The sequence below is a fragment of the Eleutherodactylus coqui genome, chromosome 2 (assembly GCF_035609145.1).
Source record: "Eleutherodactylus coqui strain aEleCoq1 chromosome 2, aEleCoq1.hap1, whole genome shotgun sequence".
In the NCBI taxonomy this organism is placed as follows: Eukaryota; Metazoa; Chordata; class Amphibia; order Anura; family Eleutherodactylidae; genus Eleutherodactylus; species Eleutherodactylus coqui.
Window position 1 is genome coordinate 236,328,722 of NC_089838.1, and position 24,193 is coordinate 236,352,914.

Below are 24,193 nucleotides of genomic sequence, written 5' to 3' on the forward strand. Positions count from 1 at the left end.
GGGCACTTTTAGGTGATCGTTAAAATCAACCTCACCTAAAAATTATCTTAGTTCTCCACAGGGGAGTGCTGATAGCGTTGTTTCCCCTTGGAGAACAAAGGATCTGAGATAATAGCCTTGGGCTATTAGCTGCTTTCAGAGAAGGCTTCATTTACATACATAATTGGTATTTAAGTAGCTGAGTAGCTACTTAAATACCAATTATTTTTTATGCAAAATAAAATCGATCAAAGCTGTCTTTTGAGCAATCTTTGAGCGATTATCTGCTCGTGTAAATGCGCCTTTAGAAGAACATCATACAACTGATCTAATTGAAGGCATCAGAGGACAAAAGGTACCTTAGGGACATTACAGAGGTATCGTAGCACTTCTCCTATGTATTGCACAACAGTCACATTGTATTTTCTGCAATCGTCCCAAAACTGGCTGGCTGAAAACTTCTTGCGCAAAACTATAGTAGCACCTAGGCGCAATGAGAAAAAACATGAATAATGATAAAATAACATCCAATACATCAACATGCTCTGATGTTGGGTTTGTAATAACCTGACTGCCCTCTTATGAGGATTAAATAGCCAACATGATCTGAATTGGTGACCTGTATTATGATGTGAAGTCACTCAGTTATAGATGGTATGAAGCTACGTTAAAGGGAATCTGTTACCTACTTTTAGCCCTAAAAGCTAAGCTAATGGGCTGAAAATAAGTGACCTGTTGAGTCAAGGGATGTAAGTTTTAAAAACTTACAATCCTGATGTGAGCACTGTCAAGTAGTTCACCAATTCTGAATTGAATGCCAGCTTCCAGGGCTGACATCTGGGCAAGGACAAGAAATATAAGCAGACAATTAACTTCCCAAGACTCCATGGGTCACCTATTTTCAACCCATAAGCTTAGTTTATAGGACTAAAAGTAGGTGACAGATGCTCTTCAACCCCTTCTCACTGCAGGGCGTAAGTTTACGTCCTGGCAGCAGGGTACTTTCCGCAACAGGGCATAAACTTACATCCTGGAGATAGCGCGAGATCAAAAGAGATCTCGCGCTATCCGGCAGTGGGAGCTGGGTTTCACTGATAGCTGGGCTCCTGCTGCAACAGCAAGGGTTCATCAGAGCAGCGACCCCCACTGTTAACCCCTTGCCTGACGCGATCTATGTAGATCGCAACATGGGAAGGGTTCACAGAGGGATCGCCTGTACTACCATTAGGCGTCCTGTATTACCATTGCCTATGATCGCTGTAATAAGCGATAAGGCATTGCAGGAGAGAAGTCCTACAATGCTTTATCATAGTGATCATCAGTGCTATGCTGTAGGTCCCCCACAGGGACACAAATGGTATAAAAAAAGATAACATGTACAAAAAAAAAAAAAGTTAAAAAACCCCCCTTTTTTGTGCCGTTTCTGATATTAGCATAAATTTAAAAAAAATTAAAATAGCACAGATTTGGTATCGTCATGTCCGTAATGATGTGTACAATAAGTTGCACACCCTTTTTAACCTGCATGACAAAATACGTTAAAAAATAGATTGCATTCGGTATGGCATCCATCACACCAATAGGTTGGCTTTCAACTTTTAAATTACATTAAATTGTCAGAAATAAGGAAGGTCTTTATCCATGGACTCACATCCATGGAAACTACAATAAGTGGCAATCATCAAAATTGTCTCAGTAGAATGTAAACGTATTGACCATATCAACTATCACTTTCACAAAATGAACAACAATGCAAACGTTCCTCAGAGACAATTGAATACAAAATCCATCAAAATAAGTGGTTACCTTTAAGAATAGAGCCATGGACACCAATCAGCATAGCCGAGCTGTGGTACAGTGGGAGGGTAACATACACAATGTCTCTGGGCCGGACGTGGCAAAGTTCAAACAAGCCACTAGCCATAATGATGCGGTGGTGAGTTATAATAGCTGCCTTTGGAAGTCCTGTTGGGAAAGAACGTGGAATTATACCGAAAAATCTAAAACTTGCACATGCTGTCATCATCTCTCACATATACTACTCCAATATCCTCTTGTTTGTCCTTTCCTGCAACATTCTTGTACCTGTAATCCTTCCTCAGCTCTGCTGCCTGGCTAATCCACCTCTCTAGTTGTTCCTCTACCTTGTTTCATCTTTACCCATCCATTCACTGGGTACCAATTGCCCATAGAATTCATTAAAAAAAATTAACAATGACATACAAGACTGTCCACAACCTGTCCCCTCCATACATTTCTGCTCTTGTCTTCAAATACCTCCTCACATGTAATCTCTGGTTCTCACAAGACTTCCTTTTGTGCTCTGCTGTTGTCTGGTCCCCTGATCATTTTCTCCAAGATTATTCCCATTAACCCCCATACTCTGGAGCTTGCCTCTCCCACACATCAGACTCTCACCATCTAGACTTTCAAAAGCAACCTGAAAACCCACTAAAAACTTCTCACCTGCCATAACCCTGTCTCTATTACATAATTGTATAAGCAGCTTCCCTCACCTACTGTCTCTTTCTCTCGTATATTGTAAGCACTCACTAGCAGAGCCTTCTGTCCTTAAAAGGAAGCGGTCACCTCCAACAGCACCATAAACTAAGTCATAGTGCTGTTCGATGAGGTGATGGAGAGCCATGGGATGTATTTTTTATACTCACGTACTCCCCTTTTCCCACGGTGTCTGCTGGTGAAGTCTGTGCGTTGTCTGAAAATCTGGCTCTTTTCAGACCGCCATGCTCAGACCCTCTCATAGACTTCTATTGGAAAGTGCTTATTCAACGGTCTATAAAAAGAGTCAGATTTTTGGACTGTGCATGAAATTCACCAGAGGACACGGCAGGAACTTAGGTTATGCTGCTGTTTGGAAGTGACAAGTTCCCTTTAACTACCAGTCTCATACTCACTAAGCTTTGGTTATTCATGTTATGTATATAAAACTCTTTGTATTTCACATGTACAGGAACCTGGAAGTTAATGGCGCTTTAAAGAGTACCTGAGTTTCTGACAGTTTTTTTTTAAAAATATAACAATTTCTCCCTACTGACTCATTTACTCATGTTTGCACCCCGTTTCATAAGTGTCTTTATGAATTCTGATTTGCAGGTGGTCTTCCCCATTGTTCTGTTGCCCTACTGTTTCAATCCAATTTCAAGCAGGGGGCATGTTTGAAGCCTACAATTCTACCAGTAATTCACTGTCCTGAATGAACTTCCTTTTCCACACTTCCCACACTGCATTGCTCTGGTCCAATCAGCAGTGAGGCAATATCTGAATGCCCACCCCTCTGCTGTCCGAGGATGATTTAGGGCTCCTGTCCACGGGCGATTGTGCATTGTGTTACTCGTGGCGATAATGCAGCCACAGGTAACGCAGTTCACGGTTTCCATAACATTGCTATGGAAAGTGCAGCCCCCATGTCCACAAGCGGAGAATCATAGCGATGCTCAGAGAATCAGAGCGGGACTCAAATTGCGGCAGATAGGCTCACCACTGAGACCTCTTAGCGCTCCCCACTCATCCCCCGTGGCGGAAACATTCTGGTCAAATGGTTAGTAAACCCAAAGGAATGTATACATATACACATGCTGTAACAGCAGGAGAGACACACATTGAAGAGATTGCAAACACTATGTCAGCCGGTGAGTGCAGAGGGGCTGCCTATAAGGATTGCAGCTCCTCCACATCCTACTGTCCCAGTGACTACTGAAGCTCAATGCCTAACAACAGGCAATGTACTGCAGATGGTCTGGAAAGGAGACCCCAAGTGGAAGCAACTGCAAACCTAATTTACAGTGCTAAAACAACATTTTTAATGAAAGTATAAGATTTATGAGGCACACACAGGATATTAGATGAGAAAAGGTTATCTGAACAGTTAGTGCCCTTTTAAAAATAATATCTTAATAATCCTGTTACATTCAAGAGAAGTGTATCCCAGTATAGCCAACAGAAAGACAGAATGTTCCAATCCTTATAAATGTCGGTTGCACAGATATTTCCGTTTATATCTGCCAATGGGCTTAACAATTTGCTAAAACCATGTTCAAGCATGGTGTCTTACAAAATCCCATACACATGCTGCACAAAAGAAAGACAGCACAAATTTTAAGTCATGCCTTGGATATGGCAGCATGTCCTATACATAAAGTATCATGGATGTCTTCTGGATTTTTGTCCCAGATTCCTCTCTGCAGTGTAAAATGCACAAAATCCTGCACTAAAATTCACAGCAAAGTAGGCATGGTACGCTGCAGATGTATAGCCACATCCAGAGTGGAAAGTTTGTACCAATGTGCCTCCCCAGTATATGATGATCTGTCAGGACTTCAGGTCTAAGATACCAGGAGAAGCATTACCTGTGGTTCCAGATGTGTAAATGTACATTGCCAGTGTTTTGCCCCCAACAAATGACCTCAAGGATTTGGGAACAGCGTCGCATGAAGCTGCTTTGACTTTGTCGAGGAATGTTTCTGTTCCTTCACCGACGGGCGTTTCGGATATGTAGAAGACTCTTGCATTTTCTTTCCTGAGCTCTGGCATGATTTCATCGATGGCATCCTTCAGCTCTTTAAGGCAATAAAAGAGAAAGAGCCGTGAGCAAATTGCATGTAGCGAAAGCGATAAAACAAGTAGATAGTTTGGTTGCTTCCAAAAGTAAATTAATTTGAGTCCTGCTGTAAGTAGCTGAAGTCCAAACTTGGAACAAAGACCGAAGCATCATTTGCATAATAAAGGCACAATCCAACCTGCAAAGCATCAAATTGCTGATGACGGATCTATTTTTTTTTTTTAATTATGGAACTTTGAGGGAACAAAGATATCCGGCAGAGAATTGGGTCATTACAAGGATGTTCCAACTGTATCATCTCCACTGATGGCACATGACTATAACGGCCAATCACTGCCTGGATGTTTTGTCACTATAGACGAAATATCCGTAGAGAGCTCTTCTATGTAGCTCTGCTGCAGCTCTTCTTTCCCCTCCCATCTGAGTAAAAAAAAAACCCCAACAAGTATATTGGATTCTCGCACTACTGAGGTCTGCGATTGGCTAAAGAAGCTTGTAACATAGCCTGATTCTGCAGGCTGTAATCATACCTGCGCAGTTAACAGAGAGGGGGCACTGGAGCTCCGGGGACCCAGCATAGGGGAGTATAGTCTGTCTTTGTTTTTATGTTTAAAGGGATTTTCTGGCAAAAATAACAAAGTAATGACAAAGATTTTATACTTTTTTTGCCATCCATTTTTAATTCTTACAGTTTTTTGATGACTGTTGCTATTATACTTTATCTAGACTTAAATAACATCTTCTTATATTTGCCTCATGTCACTAAGGGCTCGTTCAGATGAGCGCTGTATTAGTGCCGATAGCAGCAAGAAAATTTTGCTGCTGTACTACTCTAAAAGTTCGCGTGAACGGGCTACCTCAAGCTCCATGAAGTAGCCCATTCCCATGCCTCAAGTTGCGGGCTGCGTGCTTTCCAGCTCTCATAGGAGCCTATGGAAAGCACGCAGCAAAGATAGGACAGGTCCTATCTTTGCACGGACCTCGGAGCTGACATGCGAGTTTGCGCTCACATGTCCTATCTTTGTTAGATGCGCTGATTCAACTCACTTAACAATCGTCCATGTGAACGCTTCTATAGGAACCTACTGAGCCCTAAGTTGCAGTTCATATTATTCCAATAAAGAAATAAGTATTGTGACAAGTAATGCTGGCAGAGGATTAGAAGTCAAAGGCTGGTGTCAAACGGACGTAAGCATATTTACGTGCGCATTTGCGCAAAGGGCATTGTGTATGAGCATACGCATGTGCATGTTTTACTGTACTTTTTGCGCATGCAAAAAAAAAGTGCAACCACGCGCCCATTCATTGAAATGGGCAATTAAGTCAATTAGTTCAATATGTGCTATTTTTGTATACAAATACATAGCAAAAAAAAAAAAAAAAAGCATGCTGCGTATTCTTTTGCGCAAACACAATGTGCATCCAAAATACACTTATGTGAATGAACCCATTGAAATCAATAGGTGCTACTCACTGTACATTGGGCGCGCAAATTTTGCGCATGCGAAACACTGCACAAATACGTTTGTGTGACACAGGCCAAAGACAGAATGAGGGCAGACATCCACTGTAAGTGCGAGAAAAAAAAACGTGAACACGCCGGGATATCGCAAGTCTTTTCAATGGGGCCAGCAGCAGCAGCGCTAGCCCCATTGAAAAGATATGGAGAATACCGCGGACTTCTGTCACAGCTGTGGCAGAAGTGCAGCATGCTATCCCATTGCTTTCAATGGGATTGGCGCTGCTGCCGCTCCCATTGAAAGCAGTGATTTGTAGCAAACCCTGCAGTATGATTTTCGGGGAAGGGTTGGAAATATAAGTCCTTTCCTTAAAAGCATCAATAAGTGGTAAAAAAAAATAAAAGAAATTACTCACCTCTCCGCCGCTCAGCTGTGTCCTCTGGCTGGCTCCCCGACACTGCTGTCCAGCACTATCTTAGCTATTCATGAATGAATAGCTAAGCACTATCTGTAATTGGCTTAGCGCTCAGCTAATAGCTAAGCACTAGCTGCTATTGGCTGACTGCTCAGCCAATCAGCACAGCACTTCCAGAAGGCGGGGAAAATCCCCGCCTGCTGAAAGTGCTGGATAGCAGTCCCGGGGAGCCAGCCGCAGGATGCGTCTGAGTGGCGGAGAGGCGAGTATTTTTTTTTTTACCACTTATTGATGCTTTTCAGGGAGGGGCTTATATTTCAAGCCCTTTCCCGAAAATCATACTGCAGGGTTTGCTACAAACCACTGCTTTCAATCGGACCGGCAGCAGCGCCAATCCCATTGAAAGCAATGGGATAGCATGCTGCACTTCTGCCACAGCTGTGGCAGAAGTCCGTGGCATTCTCCATATGTTTTCAATGGGGCTAGCACTGCTGCCGCTGACCCCATTGAAAAGACTGGCGATATCCCGGTCTTATTTCAGCGTCTTTCTTGCGCTGCAAGGCGAGAATTTTCACGTGCTCTCGCAGAGCAAGAAAAAAAATATCGCCAGTGGGTGTCAGCCCTAAGGGTGGTTTCATGCACAGGTTTTTGTGGCAGCTTTCTGAGCCATGTGTATACAGCAGAAATAGAAGTACAGTGGATATAAAAAGTCTACACACCCCTGTTAAAATGCCATGTTTGTCATGTTAAATCCAACACAGTTTTATTTCCACCTTCCATGTGACCCATTATCTGTACAATCCCATTGGAAAACAAACTCAAATCATTTAGGGTGAAAAATAAAAAACAAAACTAAAACAAGTGGTTCCATAAGTGTGAGCACCCTCTTATATTTGGGGATGTGGTTGTGTTCCGAATTAGCCAATCCCATTTAAACTCATGATAAATAGTAGTCAGTACTCCGCTGCCGTTATTTACAGGGATTCTGATTTGCGCCATATAACATTCAGGTTTCTAGTAGGATTTTCCTGACATTTTCTTAGTTGCATTTTTCAGCAAAAGTCATAAAGATCTTACAACACATCAAAGGGATCTGATTGTTGAAAGGTATCAGTCAGGAGAAAGGGACCAAAAAGTTTCCAAGGCATTACATATACCATGGAACACAGTGAAGACGGTCATCAAGTAGGCGGTTTTCACACTGCCAATAAAATCGTGCGGGATTTGTGCGTTGCGAGATGCACAAATCTCGCATGAATATGAACCCTGTTCTTTTGAATGGGGTCATACATATGATCAATTTTTGAATGGGCAATGCAATGCGGGAAAAAAGTTGTGGCATGTTCTATCTTTGGGTGCACACGATGCGGGCTTTCCACATTAAAAACAATGGGAGAAACGCTGTCATCCTCTATTCTGTGTGGCCCTGCCACAAAGCAGCAGTCGAGCAGGAATATCCTTGCATATCTCTTCCAGCATCTCCATATACCTCCTTAGCACGTGAAACGCGCTCCATTTTACCTCTTCCCACTTAACCTTGCGTTGCCTGGAAGAGCTTGTCCCCATGCTGTGTCACCATCATTACAATATAATTTCCTCTTTTCGGGCTAATGCCCACAGATGGATTATTACTGCGGAATTTGCGGTCAGACACCCGTTGTGAATTTCCCAGCAATGTCCATCCGTAGACATGCTGTGGTAAACGATTCTCCCATGCCTTCGAGCGGAAATCAACTGCAATTTTCCGCTCGTGGGGGAGAATCGCAGCATGTTCTATTCTATGCGGAAAATCGCACAGATGGCTTCCATTGCAGTCAATGAAAGCCATCCGTCCTGCGATACTTCCGCTGTGAGCACAGCAGAAGTACCATGAGAATCCACATCACCGCCAAGCACTGGCGTGTCATGCGCTGGCATGCGCAGTGGCTCGCCATGCGAGACCCTCGTGGCATATCCAGAGAGTCGAGTATGGGGTTTCTGGGGGTTGCCAGGTCTCATTCTGCTGTGATATGTCACAGGCGGAATCCGATTCAGCTGTGGGTATGAGCCCCTAGGCCTCCTGCACATAGGCGTATTTGCATTGTGGAGTCCATGGCGGGAGTCCATACAGCCCATAGTATTCAATGGCAAAATGCCATTTCATCTCCACGACTGGAAATTGATTGTGATTTTCCGTTCACGGAGATTTTGCGCAGGTTACGCACCGTCGGCTACTGCGCACGCCAGCTGACACATCCACAGCGTGTGCAGAAGCCACCAGACAGGTAAGCTGGGACCACCAGCCGGGCACCGGGTCAAACTCCGCTGCGGGAATCCCACATGCGGGGTCCGACCCGCCCGTGGGTAGGAGGCCTTAATTTGTAGAAACCAAAAATGATGCATGAAATACACAAAAACCACAAAATGAAGTGGGATTTCCCTGCTACAATTAAATAAATGCACAAGAATTGATCAAGACTACTACAAACCGATGCACTTTAGTAGTTTGAGTGACGTAAAAATGTATTTATTAGCAGATCTATCATATTCAGTTTATTGGATGCACTAGTTTAAAAGTAATATTTGCAACTAAAAGGCTAGGATTCCATTGAGCATAATCCAGCTGTTGAATTAAGTTATCAGTTCTACTAAAGCTGCAGTGATCAGAGCCATAAATATTAGCTGAAAAGTGACAGACAGATGGATGTCCAATTAGTCGTCCATGCATACTATTTCCTTCTCCAACGACACATATATCTCATTAATGTGGCTAAGTGCATGGGCCCTAATACTATGGGGTTTCTAACACGCTCATAAAGCTAATTTGTATTTCTTCCTCACAATTTAAAATTGCAGGATTGGATGAACCTCTTGGTCTTTGTCTGTAATCACAATTCAATATTTCTTAAACAAGCTGTCAGACAGCGGTTTCTCCTGGCTCCCCTATACATATGAATGCTCGGTTTGGGCGAGTATTCATTTGCTTTCAATAGGGAGAGTGGAGAAAATCATGGCCAGAACAGTCTGGTGGCAACTTATCTCCAGGGGGACAAAAGCATGGGGCTCTGAAATGAAATGCACCCAATCCTTCTTTTCCCTGACATTATTTGTTGTCGAAAAGTCAGGAGGCCCCAATACATATCTAACAGGCTGGTGGTAAGTGCCGAGGTTCAGGATAGCGTGGCAATGACAGATGGAGCCAGAGGCGGCATAGTTTACAAAATTAATAGAGATGAGCGAGCACCAAAATGCTTGGGTGCTCGTTACTCGGGACGAAAATTTCGCGATGCTCGAGGGTTCGTTTCGAGTAACGAACCCCATTGAAGTCAATGGGCGACTCGAGCATTTTTGTATATCGCCGATGCTCGCTAAGGTTTCCATTTGTGAAAATCTGGGCAATTCAAGAAAGTGATGGGAACGACACAGCAACGGATAGGGCAGGCGAGGGGCTACATGTTGGGCTGCATCTCAAGTTCCCAGGTTCCACTATTAAGCCACAATAGCGGCAAGAGTGGCCCCCCCCTCCCAACAATTTTTACTTCTGAAAAGCCCTCATTAGCAATGCATACCTTAGCTAAGCACCACACTACCTCCAACAAAGCACAATCACTGCCTGCATGACACTCCACTGCCACTTCTCCTGGGTTACATGCTGCCCAACCCCCCCCCCCCCCCCGCACGACCCAGTGTCCACAGCGCACACCAAATTGTCCCTGCGCAGCCTTCAGCTGCCCTCATGCCACACCACCCTCATGTCTATTCATAAGTGCGTCTGCCATGAGGAGGAACCGCAGGCACACACTGCAGACGGTTGGCACGGCTAGGCAGCGACCCTCTTTAAAAGGGGTGGGGCGATAGCCCACAATGCTGTACAGAAGCAATGAGAAATATAATCCTGTGCCACCTCCATCAGGAGCTGCACACGTGGGCATAGCAATGGGGAACCTATGTGCCACACACTATTCATTCTGTCAAGGTGTCTGCATGCCCCAGTCAGACCGCGTTTTTTTATAAATAGTCACAGGCAGGTACAACTCTGCAATGGGAATTCCGTGTGCACCCACAGCATGGGTGGCTCCCTGGAACCCACCGGCTGTACATAAATGTATCCCATTGCAGTGCCCTGGACAGCAGAGCTAACGTCAGATTAAATGCAGGTGGGCTTCGGCCCACACTGCATGCCCCAACCTGACCAGGGTTTTTAATTCATAGACACAGGCAGGTACAACTCCCTATTGTGAAGTCTGTGTGGACCCACAGCATGGGTGGCTCCCTGGAACCCACCGGCGGTACATAAATATATCCCATTGCAGTGCCCTGCACAGCTGAGGTAATGTCATGTTTAATGCAGGTGGGCTTCGGCCCACACTACATGCCCCAGTCAGACTGGGGTTCTTTAGAAGTGGACACATGCAGTTACAACTCCGTGTGGACCGACAGCATGGGTGGGTGCCAGGAAGCCACCGGCGGTACATAAATATATCCCATTGCAGTGCCCTGGACAGCAACGCTAACGTCAGGTTTAATGCAGGTGGGCAAAAAATTAATTGGATTACACTGTAGGCGAGGGCCTCAAAAAATTGGTGTACCAACAGTACTAATGTACCTCAGAAAAATTGCCCATGCCCAACCAAGAGGGCAGGTGAAACCCATTAATCGCTTTGGTTAATGTGGCTTAATTTGTAACTAGGCCTGGAGGCAGCCCAGTTAAAATAAAAATTGGTTCAGGTGCAAGTTTCAACGCTTTAATGAGCATTGAAACGTATAAAAATTGTTTACAAAAATTATATGACTGAGCCTTGTGGGCCTACGAAAAATTGCCCGTTCAGCGTGATTACGTGAGGTTTCAGGAGGAGGAGCAGGAGGAGGAGGATGAATATAATACACAGATTGATGAAGCTAAAAGGTCCTTGTTTTTTATGGTGATAGAGAACGATTCTTCCATCCACGGGTGCAGCCTACGTATTGTTTAGGTACCGCTGCTGTCCGCTGGTGGAGAAGAGAAGTCTGGGGAAATCCAGGCTTTGTTCATCTTTATGAGTGTAAGCCTGTCGGCACTGTCGGTTGACAGGCGGGTACACTTATCCGTGATGATTCCCCCAGCCAAATTAAACACCCTCTCTGACAAGACGCTAGCCGCAGGACAAGCAAGCACTTCCAGGGCATATAGCGCGAGTTCAGGCCACGTGTCCAGCTTCGACACCCAGTAGTTGTAGGGGGCAGAGGCGTCACGGAGGACGGTCGTGCGATCGGCTACGTACTCCCTCACCATCCTTTTACAGTGCTCCCGCTGACTCAGCCTTGACTGGGGAGCGGTGACACAGTCTTGCTGGGGAGCCAGAAAGCTGTCAAAGGCCTTAGAGAATGTTCCCCTGCCTGTGCTGTACATGCTACCTGATCTCCGCGCCTCACCTGCTACCTGGCCCTCGGAACTGCGCCCTCTGCCACTAGCGCTGTCGGATGGGAATTTTACCATCAACTTGTCCGCCAGGGTCCTGTCGTATAGCATCACTCTCGAACCCCTTTCCTCTTCAGGTATGAGAGTGGAAAGGTTCTCCTTATACCGTGGGTCGAGCAGTGTGTACACCCAGTAATCCATAGTGGCCAGAATGCGTGTAACGCGAGGGTCACGAGAAAGGCATCCTAACATGAAGTCAGCCATGTGTGCCAGGGTACCTGTACGCAACACATAGCTGTCCTCACTAGGAAGATCACTTTCAGGATCCTCCTCCTCCTCAGGCCATACACGCTGAAAGGATGACAGGCAAGCAGCATGGGTACCCTCAGCAGTCGGCCAAGCTGTCTCTTCCCCCTCCTCCTGATGCTCCTCCCCCTCCTCAACGCGCTGAGTTATAGACATGAGGGTGCTCTGACTATCCAGCGACATACTGTCTTCCCCCGCCTCCGTTTCAGAGCGCAAAGCGTCTGCCTTTATGCTTTGCAGGGAACTTCTCAAGAGGCATAGCAGAGGAATGGTGACGCTAATGATTGCAGCATCGCCGCTCACCATCTGGGTAGACTCCTCAAAGTTTCCAAGGACCTGGCAGATGTCTGCCAACCAGGCCCACTCTTCTGTAAAGAATTGAGGAGGCTGACTCCCACTGCGCCGCCCATGTTGGAGTTGGTATTCCACTATAGCTCTACGCTGCTCATAGAGCCTGGCCAACATGTGGAGCGTAGAGTTCCACCGTGTGGGCACGTCGCACAGCAGTCGGTGCACTGACAGATTAAACCGATGTTGCAGGGTCCGCAGGGTGGCAGTGTCCGTGTGGGACTTGCGGAAATGTGCGCAGAGCCGGCGCACCTTTCCGAGCAGGTCTGACAAGCATGGGTAGCTTTTCAGAAAGCACTGAACCACCAAATTAAAGACGTGGGCCAGGCATGGCACGTGCGTGAGGCTGCCGAGCTGCAGAGCCGCCACCAGGCTACGGCCGTTGTCACACACGACCATGCCCGATTGAAGGCTCAGCGGCGCAAGCCAGCGGTCGGTCTGCTCTGTCAGACACTGCAGCAGTTCGTGGGCCGTGTGCCTCTTCTCTCCTAAGCTGAGTAGTTTCAGCACGGCCTGCTGGCACTTGCCCACCACTGTGCTGCCACGCTGCGCGACACCGACTGCTGGCGACGTGCTGCTGCTGACACATCTTGATTGCGAGACAGAGGTTGCGTAGGAGGAGGAGGGTGGTTTAGTGGAGGAAGCATACACCGCCGCAGATACCACCACCGAGCTGTGGCCCGCAATTCTGGGGGTGGGTAGGACGTGAGCGGTCCCAGGCTCTGACTCGGTCCCAGCCTCCACTAAATTCACCCAATGTGCCGTCAGGGAGATATAGTGGCCCTGCCCGCCTGTGCTTGTCCACGTGTCCGTTGTTAAGTGGACCTTGGCAGTAACCGCGTTGGTGAGGGCGCGTACAATGTTGCGGGAGACGTGGTCGTGCAGGGCTGGGACGGCACATCGGGAAAAGTAGTGGCGACTGGGAACAGAGTAGCGCGGGGCTGCCGCCGCCATCATGCTTTTGAAAGCCTCCGTTTCCACAAGCCTATACGGCAGCATCTCCAGGCTGATCAATTTGCATATGTGCACGTTTAACGCTTGAGCGTGCGGGTGCGTGGCGGCGTACTTACGCTAGCGACGGCTGGACGGTGTGCTGAGAGACATTGGTGGATGGGGCTGAGGACAGCGGAGGTGAGGGTGTGGGTGCAGGCCGGGAGACGGTCGTGCTTGTGTCTTGAGAGGGGTGTTGGATCTCAGTGGCAGGTTGGGGCACAGGGGGAGAGGCAGTGGTGCAAACCGGAGGCGCTGAACGGCCTTCGTCCCACCTTGTGGGGTGCTTGGCCATCATATGTCTGCGCATGCTGGTGTTGGTGAGGCTGGTGGTGGTGGCTCCCCGGCTGATCTTGGCGCGACAAAGGTTGCACACCACTGTTCGTCGGTCGTCTGCACTCTCAGTGAAAAACTGCCAGACCTTTGAGCACCTTGGCCTCTGCAGGGTGGCATGGTGCGAGGGGGCGCTTTGGGAAACAGTTGGTGGATTATTCGGTCTGGCCCTGTCTCTACCCCTGGCCACCGCACTGGCTCTTCCAACCTGCCCTTCTGCTGCACTTGCCTCCCCCTCTGAAGACCTGTCCTCAGTAGGCTTAGCAAACCAGGTGGGGTCAGTCACCTCATCGTCCTGCTGCTCTTCCTCCGAATCCTCTGTGCGCTCCTCCCTCAGACTTACTCCAATTACTACTACCTGAGTGATAGACAACTGTGTCTCATCGTCGTCGTCCTCCTCACCCACTGAAAGCTCTTGAGACAGTTGCCGGAAGTCCCCAGCCTCATCTCCCGAACCCCGGGGACTTTCCAAAGGTTGGGCATCGGTCACGACAAACTCCTCCGGTGGGAGAGGAACCATTGCTGCCCATTCTGGGCAGGGGCCCGAGAACATTTCCTGGGAGTCTGCCTGCTCCTCAGAATGTGTCATTGTAATGGAGTGAGGAGGCTGGGAGGAAGGAGTAGCAGTAGCCAGAGGATTCAGAGTTGCAGCAGTGGACGGCGCAGAACTCTGGCTGGTCGATAGATTGCTGGATGCACTTTCTGCCATCCACGACAGGACCTGCTCACACTGCTCATTTTCTAATAAAGGTCTACCGTGTGGACCCATTAATTGTGAGATTAATCTTGGGACGCCAGAAACGTGCCTCTCTCCTAATCCCGCAGCAGTCGGCTGCGATACACCTGGATCAAGAGCTCGGCCTGTGCCCACACCCTGACTTGGGCCTCCGCGTCCTCGCCCGCGTCCACATCCTCTAGGCCTACCCCTACCCCTCAGCATGGTGTATTACCAGTAGTGCAGAAACAGAACGCTGTAATTAAATGTGCCGCTTATTGGCCTGTGGTTGGAGGCTGACTTCGCTTACAGAACGCACAGCAGAGCCAGGAAACGATTTTGCGCAAGCCTGTAGTGAGACGTAGGTGCGTATGACTGAGCTAGTGGAATTCACAGCGCAGAAGCAGTCGAGTGTCCAAAGGCCACTAGTAGGCCTTAAGTGTTTTGCTTCTATTTTTTTAAAGGCTGAGCTGAGACAGCAGACAGATACTGTAGGCAGCGTATATATGTATACTGTTTCCCTCTGGACAGGATAATAGCGGTGATGTAACGGGCAACGCAGAGCCAGGAAAGAATTTTGCGCAAGCCTGCTGTAACACTTAGCTGCGTATTAATTAGGACTACTACCCCCAGCAGAGGCAGTACACTGAGGACTGTCACTGGCAGCCCAAATATATTTTTTTTCCCCAATTTTTGAAAAAGCCCACTGCCTATATAGACAGTATATCTCTTTCACCTTTCCCACTGTCCCTGCCTCACCACTACTGGCCCTATACTATGTAAAATTACTGCAGACTGAGGACGCAATGCTCTGCATGGCCGATATACAAAAAAAAAATGTGCAACACTGCTAAAAGCAGCCTCAACAGTACTGCACATGGTCAGATGTGGCCCTAAGAAGGACCGTTGGGGTTCTTGAAGCCTAAAATCACTCCTAACGCTCTCCCTATAGCAGCTCCAGCATCACTTTCCCTGATCTATGTCAGAATGCCACGGGAGGGGCCGATTTAAATACTCGGGTGACACCTGATCTCCCCAGCCACTCACTGCAGGGGGGTGGTATAGGGCTTGAACGTCGCAGGGGGAAGTTGTAATGCCTTCCCTGTCTTTCTATTGGCCAGAAAAGCGCGCTAACGTCTCAGAGATGAAAGTGAAAGTAACCCGAACATCGCGTGGTGCTCGCCTCTAGTAACGAGCATCTCGAACACGCTAATACTCGAACGAGTATCAAGCTCGGACGAGTACGTTCGCTCATCTCTAAAAATTATCTTTGACTCCCACTTAACTCTCAGCGTCTCTTACCTGCAGCTTAAATGCTAGATACATCTATGTGGCTGCAGGCCCAAGCCTCAAATGCCCCATAGGAGTAGCATCCTTTCTCACAGAACGTGCCACACTATCAATTTCTCTCCCACTTTACACATTACTCTACATTTTACCTGTTGCGCCACTTTAATCGTGTACCTTGTTGTGCCATTACATACCGAGCATCATCATCTACATCATGTGTCTGCATTAACACTTCACACCTTTCCTACTGCTAGGCCACGTGCCTCACTGCGCCGTGCCATGTCCTTAGGGCTCATGTCCACGGGCCAAATATGATTTAAGATCCGCAGCGGATCTCCCGCATGCGGATCCGCATCCCATAGGGATGCATTGACCACCCGCGGGTAGATAAATACCCGCGGATCGTCAATAAAAGGGATTTAAAAAAAAATGGAGCATGGAAAAATCTGGACCATGCTCCATTTTCATGCGGGTCTCCCGCGGGGACGGCTCCCGCGGGCTTCTATTGAAGCCTATGGAAGCCGTCCGGATCCGCGGGAGACCTAAAATAGGAATTTAAAGTATTTACCATCCGTAGCGGACCGGGAAGGTCTCCTCTTCCTCACGGCCGCATCTTCCTTGCTTCGGCTCGGCGGATGTGCCCGGCGCATGCGCGCGGCACGTCGACGACGTGCCGGCGACGTGCCGCCGGCGTCAGGAATTCATCCGCCGGCCGAAAATGAAGATCCGGCCGTGAGGAACAGCTGACCTTCCCCGCCCGCGCCGGATAGGTAAATGCTTTTAAATTCTTATTTTCGGCGCTCATGTCCGTGGGGCAGGAGGGACCCGCTGCAGATTCTCCATGGAGAATCTGCAGCGGATCTGATTTTCCCCGTGGACATGAGGCCTTAGTCATATACATCACTTACATTACATATAAGTACAACACTTCATATATACATATAACAATCCTATTACATAACTACATCGCTCATGAAGCCACTAATCCTTGCAAGGCCTTGCTTGAACCCACACTATGCGCCATAAACACTTTATGCTACCAATGTTACAGTCCTGCGAGTCCATTTACCCCCGCCCTAGCAAGGGATTTCATGTAACTTCATGATGGGGGTGGCAGGGAGGTCGTAGACTACTTATGTTGGTTCAGATCACATTTTCCAGCTCCCTCTCGCATCTTTGGTAGGCAGCGTCTGGTGCAGGTCTTCGGCACTACTGCCGCAGGGTCCAGCAATGTGGGGAGGGAGACTCCCTCTGCTTCCATATGCTGCGGGTCGCTTCACCCCAAGAGTGGGCTGGCACTCCATCTGTTGTCGCTCTCTGGCCCCCAGGGACTATAGGGTGATTTGGCATTTCTCTGCTTCTTCGAGACAGCTCTCCAACATGGGGAAACTGCCCACAACAGGCCGCCGCCACAATCTCTTGCTCTTTTTCGGCTGTCTTACACTCACTGAAGCTGTGACGCAGCTCCTTCTTATTTATGCTCCCGCTAGCCCCAAAATCTCCATCCTATAGCGCTGGGGAGGAAAGAGGCATATCCCACACTATTCCATACATGGAAGTCTTCATAGCGATGACGTGCTTGCTGTGTCACTGCTACTTCTATGATGCTATAACAAAATGGCGATGCCCAGCACCCTCTAACATAGTGCCTGTAAGCTTTAAGGCCCCAGAATGGGTGCTGAACTCGTAGTTGGGTCATCACAAGTTGTGCTAGCCCTATTATTTGAGTGCCAAGACACCCACCTGCCAGACAGCAGTGTACCCAGGAGCAGGGCTGACTCATACCCAAGACATTCTGCAACCCAGATAAGATGATGACCTTAAGGTGTCAGGATCACTACCTTGGTGAAATCACTGCTGATGTGTGTCATCACCGGATGGTGAGGGGCACTTTAGGTTCACAATATCTGGGAATTGTATTATGGTATGAACTATATATAAACCTGTGGTTTTGTGAATGTGGCTAATAAATTTAGAAGACTGTGAAATACTTGCTAGGGTAAAATAGGTCAAACTCGTCACTAGAAACCTACATCTTAGAATTGTACCCTTCAATCTGGCCCTGATATGGGGAAAATTATGCGATGAACCATCATCCTTGATTGGCCACTAGAAATGAGCGAGCGTACTCGCTAAGGCAAACTACTCGAGCGAGTAGTGCTTTATGCGAGTACCTTCCCGCTCGTCTCTAAAGATTCGGGTGCCCACGGGGGAGAGCGGGGAGGAACAGAGGGGAGATCTCTCTCTCACTCTCTCCCCCCTGCTCACTCCCGCAACTCACCGCTCTTCCCCGCCGGCACCCGAATCTTTAGAGACGAGCGGGCAGGTACTCACATAAGGCACTACTCGCTCGAGTAATTTGCCTTAGCGAGTACGCTCGCTCATCTCTATTGGCCACAATGGCTTTGGAATATGTCTAATGTATTATTGGAACCATTTTATATCACATGCAAATGGTGTCCAACCATATCTTATGGTTGTGAATTTCTGCGTGGTTAGACAGAGGTGCATATATAAAGTAGCTTATCTAATTTGCTGAACTTTGTACTAATGTGTTTAGCAACTGAATAAAAGTCTACTCCTAGTGAAGGTCTCCAGTTACACAATAATAAAACTAGGTGAAAGGGACAAGAGGATTACAGTGACAGCAAGAAGAGTCAAATAGAGTGTTTTAGAAATTACTGCAATATATGAAGAATTGATGAATATCATATACTTAATAATAATATATTTGTATAGCGCCAACTTATTCCGCAGCGCTTAATATATAGTTTTATATCTGGTATATGTATTAAATAAAAAGGTAGGAGTTCCAACATTTCTAGGAAGCTATGATTTAGAGCTATGTTCACCAACCAGTGGGTCAGAGACCACAAATGCATATAGCATAGCTCTGGTTATGCACTAGGTATATCACAGCATTAGGCCTCTAGCACATTAGTGTATTTGGGGCCATGTACTGTCCATTTTTATCCATGAGGGCACATGGCTCCATTAAAAGCCTACGAAGCTATGCACACAAATGTTATTCACATGGACCGATGGCCCATGGACAAGTGTCCATGTTATGTCCAATGCAAGTTGTGTCCGAGTCCCTCAGGTGCAACTCGCATTATGGCTAATGAGCCCCTACTCTTACTAAAACCTAACACTTGGGTCAAAACCATAGCACTTGAAGATATGTGTGGAAGGATTTTTAAGGACATCTAAATGTGAATTTCCTGGGCATCCTAATGCAGCAGCACACCTACACACTGGACAGGTGACACAAAGAGTTAATTCCAATTTTGAACAAACCCTATAAGAAGGGCCTTAGCTCCTCACCCTTGTGTATTGGTATTGTCCTACCTAGTGTAGATGGACAGGTGGCTGCTCTTCTCTGCAGGGGATATTTTATTACCTTCTAGTGTTACATTTGGGTAAGATATTTTTGCCCATGTATTTATGCAGATGATTTTCTCAAACTCTTGTGCAGCAGTTGTACACACTGCACAGACACCTCAGCTGTGTGGTGTTCAGCTCTAAGTGCTTGGAAGTTTTCCTCCCTTACAGACTGTATTGTGCTATATGGCTGGATGCTACAGGTAACGATTGGCATGTATGCATATGCCATTATTGGTTCAGTTCCTGTAGTTTGTGGCAACCAACAATAAGGTTGGTGGTGGTCCAGATAGATGGGGGCGATTATATGAAAAGCCTGGATCTCGATTATGACTACTTGGATGTCTCAGTAGCTAGGTCAACAGAAAATTCTGGAGGCTAGCTATCAAATGGGATTCACAGATCCAACACATTAATTTTCAGTTAAACAATTGGCTGATTAACCCTTTCCAATCCAATTTTGGATTCAGGGTTTTCTAAAATGCCTTCTCTTTTTGCTGTTATACAATGGTGCCATCTGCTGGCTAAAGCCAGTGTGTGTGCGCCAGAGAGGATCCGACAGTGAAGTGGCTGGCAATAGACGGTAAGAATACCCTGTCGGACGTCTTCTGACATTGGAGCTATACAAACTTCAATCAGAATGTAGGAAGATGTCAGACAGTGGATTGGAAAGGGTTAAGGCAGTCTGAAGATTGCCTGAGAAGACTCATGAACCAGAGTGATGGCTTCTGTAGTAGTGCATTACACAGAATGACCTGCAGAGTGTGCTAGTCAGGCATTCTAATACCTGCAAGAGGGAAAGAGAGGGTTAATACCCTAGTTGTAGCAAGAGTTAGCTACAAAAGAGGCAGCTGTGCAGGAAGCAGCAGAGGACCAGTGCAGCAGAGCTGAGGCGCTGCAGGCTGGTGGCCTAGCAGAGGCCAGAGTCCGACAACCATGGACTCGCATCCGAGTGGGGGTACATATGAACAGTGTATATTGACGTTGGATGGTATTGCTGTGTTTTGTGATTGCGGTGATGACAAATAAAGGCTGGCAGGAGCCAGAAAAAGAAATCCACATCTCCTGAGCAGCTTCTACACGTGGGGTGTGCCATTTTCATGTGCAAGAGGTCGGCGATCCGCAGGCAAGTGCACCCTGCTTGCTTACACTTCATTAATCTCTCATGTTCAGAGCCTGTAGAACAAAGTCCTGTTTTTATGTGCCAGGTCATGTGAGTACTCGACCTCATGTTTACAGACAGAGGCACAGTTCCAGGGGTCAACAGGCATCTCGGACCTCCTTAGTCAGAATGGCTGGAGAGATACAACCAGCAGAGAAACTCGTTGGATCCAATATTTAGGTTGAGTCAGCAAGCTAGGAGCCCACATCTCTGTTGGACAGGCATGAAACAAGACAAGAGCAAGACTCCCCCCGCAGGGGTAGTCATCACTACTGGTGCATCCATCAGAGGATGGGGTGCCTATCTCTCTGGACTCTCAAGCAGAAGGAGTCCTCCTCCAATGCCCAGGGGACTTAGTGATTTCTATGGCTTGTCTCCATTTTTCATCAGCTACTGTCGACCAGAGCCACTGTATGAGTCAAGTCAGACAATGCCACCACAGTGGCTTATATAAACCAGTAGGGAGGAACAAGGTCCCCCACCCTTCTAAGAGGAGTGGTGAGGGTTGTCGCCTAGGTAAAGGCATACAAAGAAGACATTTAATATGTAGGCAGATACTTGTAGATACTAGCACATTTGTAAATGGACAGCATTCTATAGGGCAGATTTACTTGGGGCATTGTACGCGTATTTGAGCGCTGTGTTTTTGCAGAATGAACGTTGCTTTTTTTGCACACTCAGCCTATTTTACTGCACTTTTTGCCCTCACGAGGCATGCTCATTTGTGCGCGGCAAACAAACACGCCAATTGAAATGGCTAATCACATCACCTAGAGCTGAGCCAGCTGCACAGCAGATAGGAAAGCAGTGGATGCCAACGACAGCAACAAATGGCAGAGGAAGGTGCCGCTGGTCAAGGCCAGTAGCCACCAGAATGTACAGTATGTGTCTGATATAGGGAAAATCCTCATATGTAGTATAGAGTGATTTCTGTCACTAGGAAACAAACATTCCTCAATTTATGCATGGCTTATTATGGATTTTCATATGTATTTACCTTGTATAGAAAGCAAACGCCGAGACTTGCTTGGATTGTAGCACAAAAACAGCATTTTATTTAAATTTGATGGATAAAATCATCTTCACAAAAGGGTTCGCATATTTTTTTACAGAATGTCTTTAAATACAAAAAAAACCAATGCGGCAACAAGAGTACTTATGGGTTATCTGTTACCACTTTTTTAAAATATAGATTATAAAGATTTATGTTTTGGAGAAATAAAAAAACAAACGTTTAACACGTATTAGTGAAACATTTGTGTAATTAAAGTGGTGACATAACCCACAAGTAGCCAGAAGTGACAGCCAATAACAGAATGAGATTCATTACGCTCCATCATGTGCAGCAAGGCACTAAAAATCCAATAAATGAATGACATTGATGATATCACATCTATAAGCAGCAAGGCACTGGAAATGCAATAGATCCATCGGATGACAAGACTTCATAAAGGAGCGTGTTTATAGCAATGGGCTTATAGTAAGTGGAAGAAACCACTACACCGAATCCACATCCCCCTTCCCCACAAAAACGTTATCTCCCGTTTTTGCACCTCTGTGGAAAAACTGAGATTTAAAAGGATTTCAGTTCAGGTGTTCAATTAAATCTAATATCAATTCATATCAGGACAGGATCCTTGATGTATTGACTAAGAATGGAGTGAGATGTGTAACTAAAGGTGCTCCTACACTGGCACAAACGTGGACTCCAAGGGCTCGTTCACATGGGCGTAAATGCCTTTTAGTTAGGCAAATACACTGTGTGTTTGTGCGACTGTAAATCTTACACCTGCTTTTTTTCAGCTGCTTTGGCATGTTTTCATGTGCGCACACAAAAATATGCACAAAGGCACATTCATTGTGTGTTGTGAATACTCAAGTGTACTATATATGTTGTGCGCATTTGCGCATGCCCATTTATTTCAATGGACTCATGCAGTGCGCAAATGTGCACCAAGATAGGTCCTGCCACATTTTTTTTTCACATTGTCCCACATCGTGAAAAAAAGAAATATTCGCTCATGTGAACGAACACATTGAAATCAATGGGTTCTAGTCATTGTGTATCAGGCACGCAAAACTTGTGCACTTAATACGCTCGAGTGAACGAGCTACCAAGTTTGTAATGTGGGAACAAAGGAGCGGTTATCAGTGAAAGGATGCTGTGAGTGGACAGAATATCTGTAAAGCGTGCAAGCATGTGGGAAAAACTCTTCATCTCGTAGTGATGGTAAAGCTGCATTGGGGCTCGGGTCAGGGTTTCTGTCTCTCTGCACTGTTTTTGGAGGAGAGAATCTGAAATAAGACTGGAAAAAAACTGATTTGTTTTTTTTCCCATTGATTTCAATATGGTTTTAGAGGGGGAAAAAAAAAAGATCAAACTGAAAGGTTTCCGATTGCTTTCATTCTGTCAGGTTTCCGTGGTTTTTTTTTTTTTTTTGGACTGAAAAATAATGCAGATCTAATCAAGGTAATTAATTTATTGGATAATCAATGCCTTGCTGTACACAGATGTAGAGTAATAAATGCCATTCTGTTATTGGCTGCAGCCTTTGTGACTTGTAAAGACTCTTCACATGGCATGCAAAAGGCTGCACGGTGCACCGCGAGCCGCCATAAATACCACACCCAATATGCAGGCTACCTGCGGAATTGAAAATGGCTTAAAACCTGCCCTCAATTCCGCATCTATATCCGCAGTTAGACTTGTAGATGTTGGTGTGGAATTCCACAGCTATGGACTTGTGTCAAACGGCGTAATTCCGTCCAATATGAAAGCTCCCAAACAGCTTCCATAAATCTGCCCCTAATCTTCGGCCAGGTCACTCGTCATAGGAAGACATACAAATCTTAAGTTACTGAGGAAAGTTTTGGTTTCCAGTGAGAATATCACCCTGTATAAGCCACAAATTTCACAGTAAGGTGTGCAAACCGATCAGCCGGGAAATACCAGTGTCATAAGGGGTGTGAGTACTTGGTCTGCAACATGCAAACCACCAGCCGAATATTGTGTAGGTTACCCTGGCGCCCGATCAGCTGATCGGTCAGGGTCCTGAGCGACGGATAGGTCAATCAGTAGTATTCTCCCTGGAAAACCCCTTTAAGTATGAGTTTCCTCAGTGCACACTGTGCACGCTTCTTCATGTATTCAGCGCGTTCTCGGCAGGTCCATGCACCTTCAGAGAAATAACAGGCGTATAATTCTGTTATAATTTACCCCAGTTTCTGGCATAAATTAAACATAAATCTTTTGGTCTAGGGTGGCCCCTCCTGACAAGCCTTGCCCACTTTTCAAAAACACAATGAAGCCTGCACAAACTGAAGAAAAGTCACAAATTTTTTTTGTACAAATTTTAGTTTATGCAAAAGTCGACTTTTATTCCAGAAACTGGGGTAAAACAATAAACGTATCCCTAAGTCACTGAGACTGCTTTGATGCCCTGCTTGTCCAGCATTGATGCTCCCATCCTCACCACCAGTCTGGGTTTCCATTGGCTGCCAATCACTGGCCTCAGTGCTCTTGACCTGTATACTGTTGAAGCCAGTGATTGCCTGCAGTGGTCACATGTACATAGAGAACACTACTACTGCAGCCAATGGAAACCCAGAACAGTAGTAAGGATGGGACGGGAGTGGTAGGGTTACACTGGCAGGAAACAGAGCAGTGAGTATGGCTTAGGGCTTAATCACACGGGCAAGAATATCATGCAAGTTTTTTGTGATATGAGTCACACAAAATTTGAAATCCATTTCTATCGCTGTACATTCTATCTTTGGGCGTTCACATGGAACTGTGTTGAAGATAGTCTGTTAACCAAAATGTCCACATATTAACATTTGTGTGTTTCGTACAACCTG

The 24,193-nt window shown here is 46.5% G+C and overlaps 1 protein-coding gene across 1 annotated transcript in view; it reads right to left on the reverse strand.

The window, feature by feature from the left end:
* Positions 1–24,193, reverse strand: part of SLC27A2 (solute carrier family 27 member 2) — a 63,183-nt gene that overhangs the window by 33,023 nt on the left and 5,967 nt on the right. Inside the window, exons 2-4 of the mRNA XM_066592659.1 lie at positions 4,347–4,556; positions 1,786–1,944; positions 339–463 (exon numbers count right to left, since the gene is read on the reverse strand). Coding sequence (XP_066448756.1) covers positions 339–463; positions 1,786–1,944; positions 4,347–4,556 — 494 coding nt within the window. The remainder of the gene's footprint in view (positions 1–338; positions 464–1,785; positions 1,945–4,346; positions 4,557–24,193) is intronic.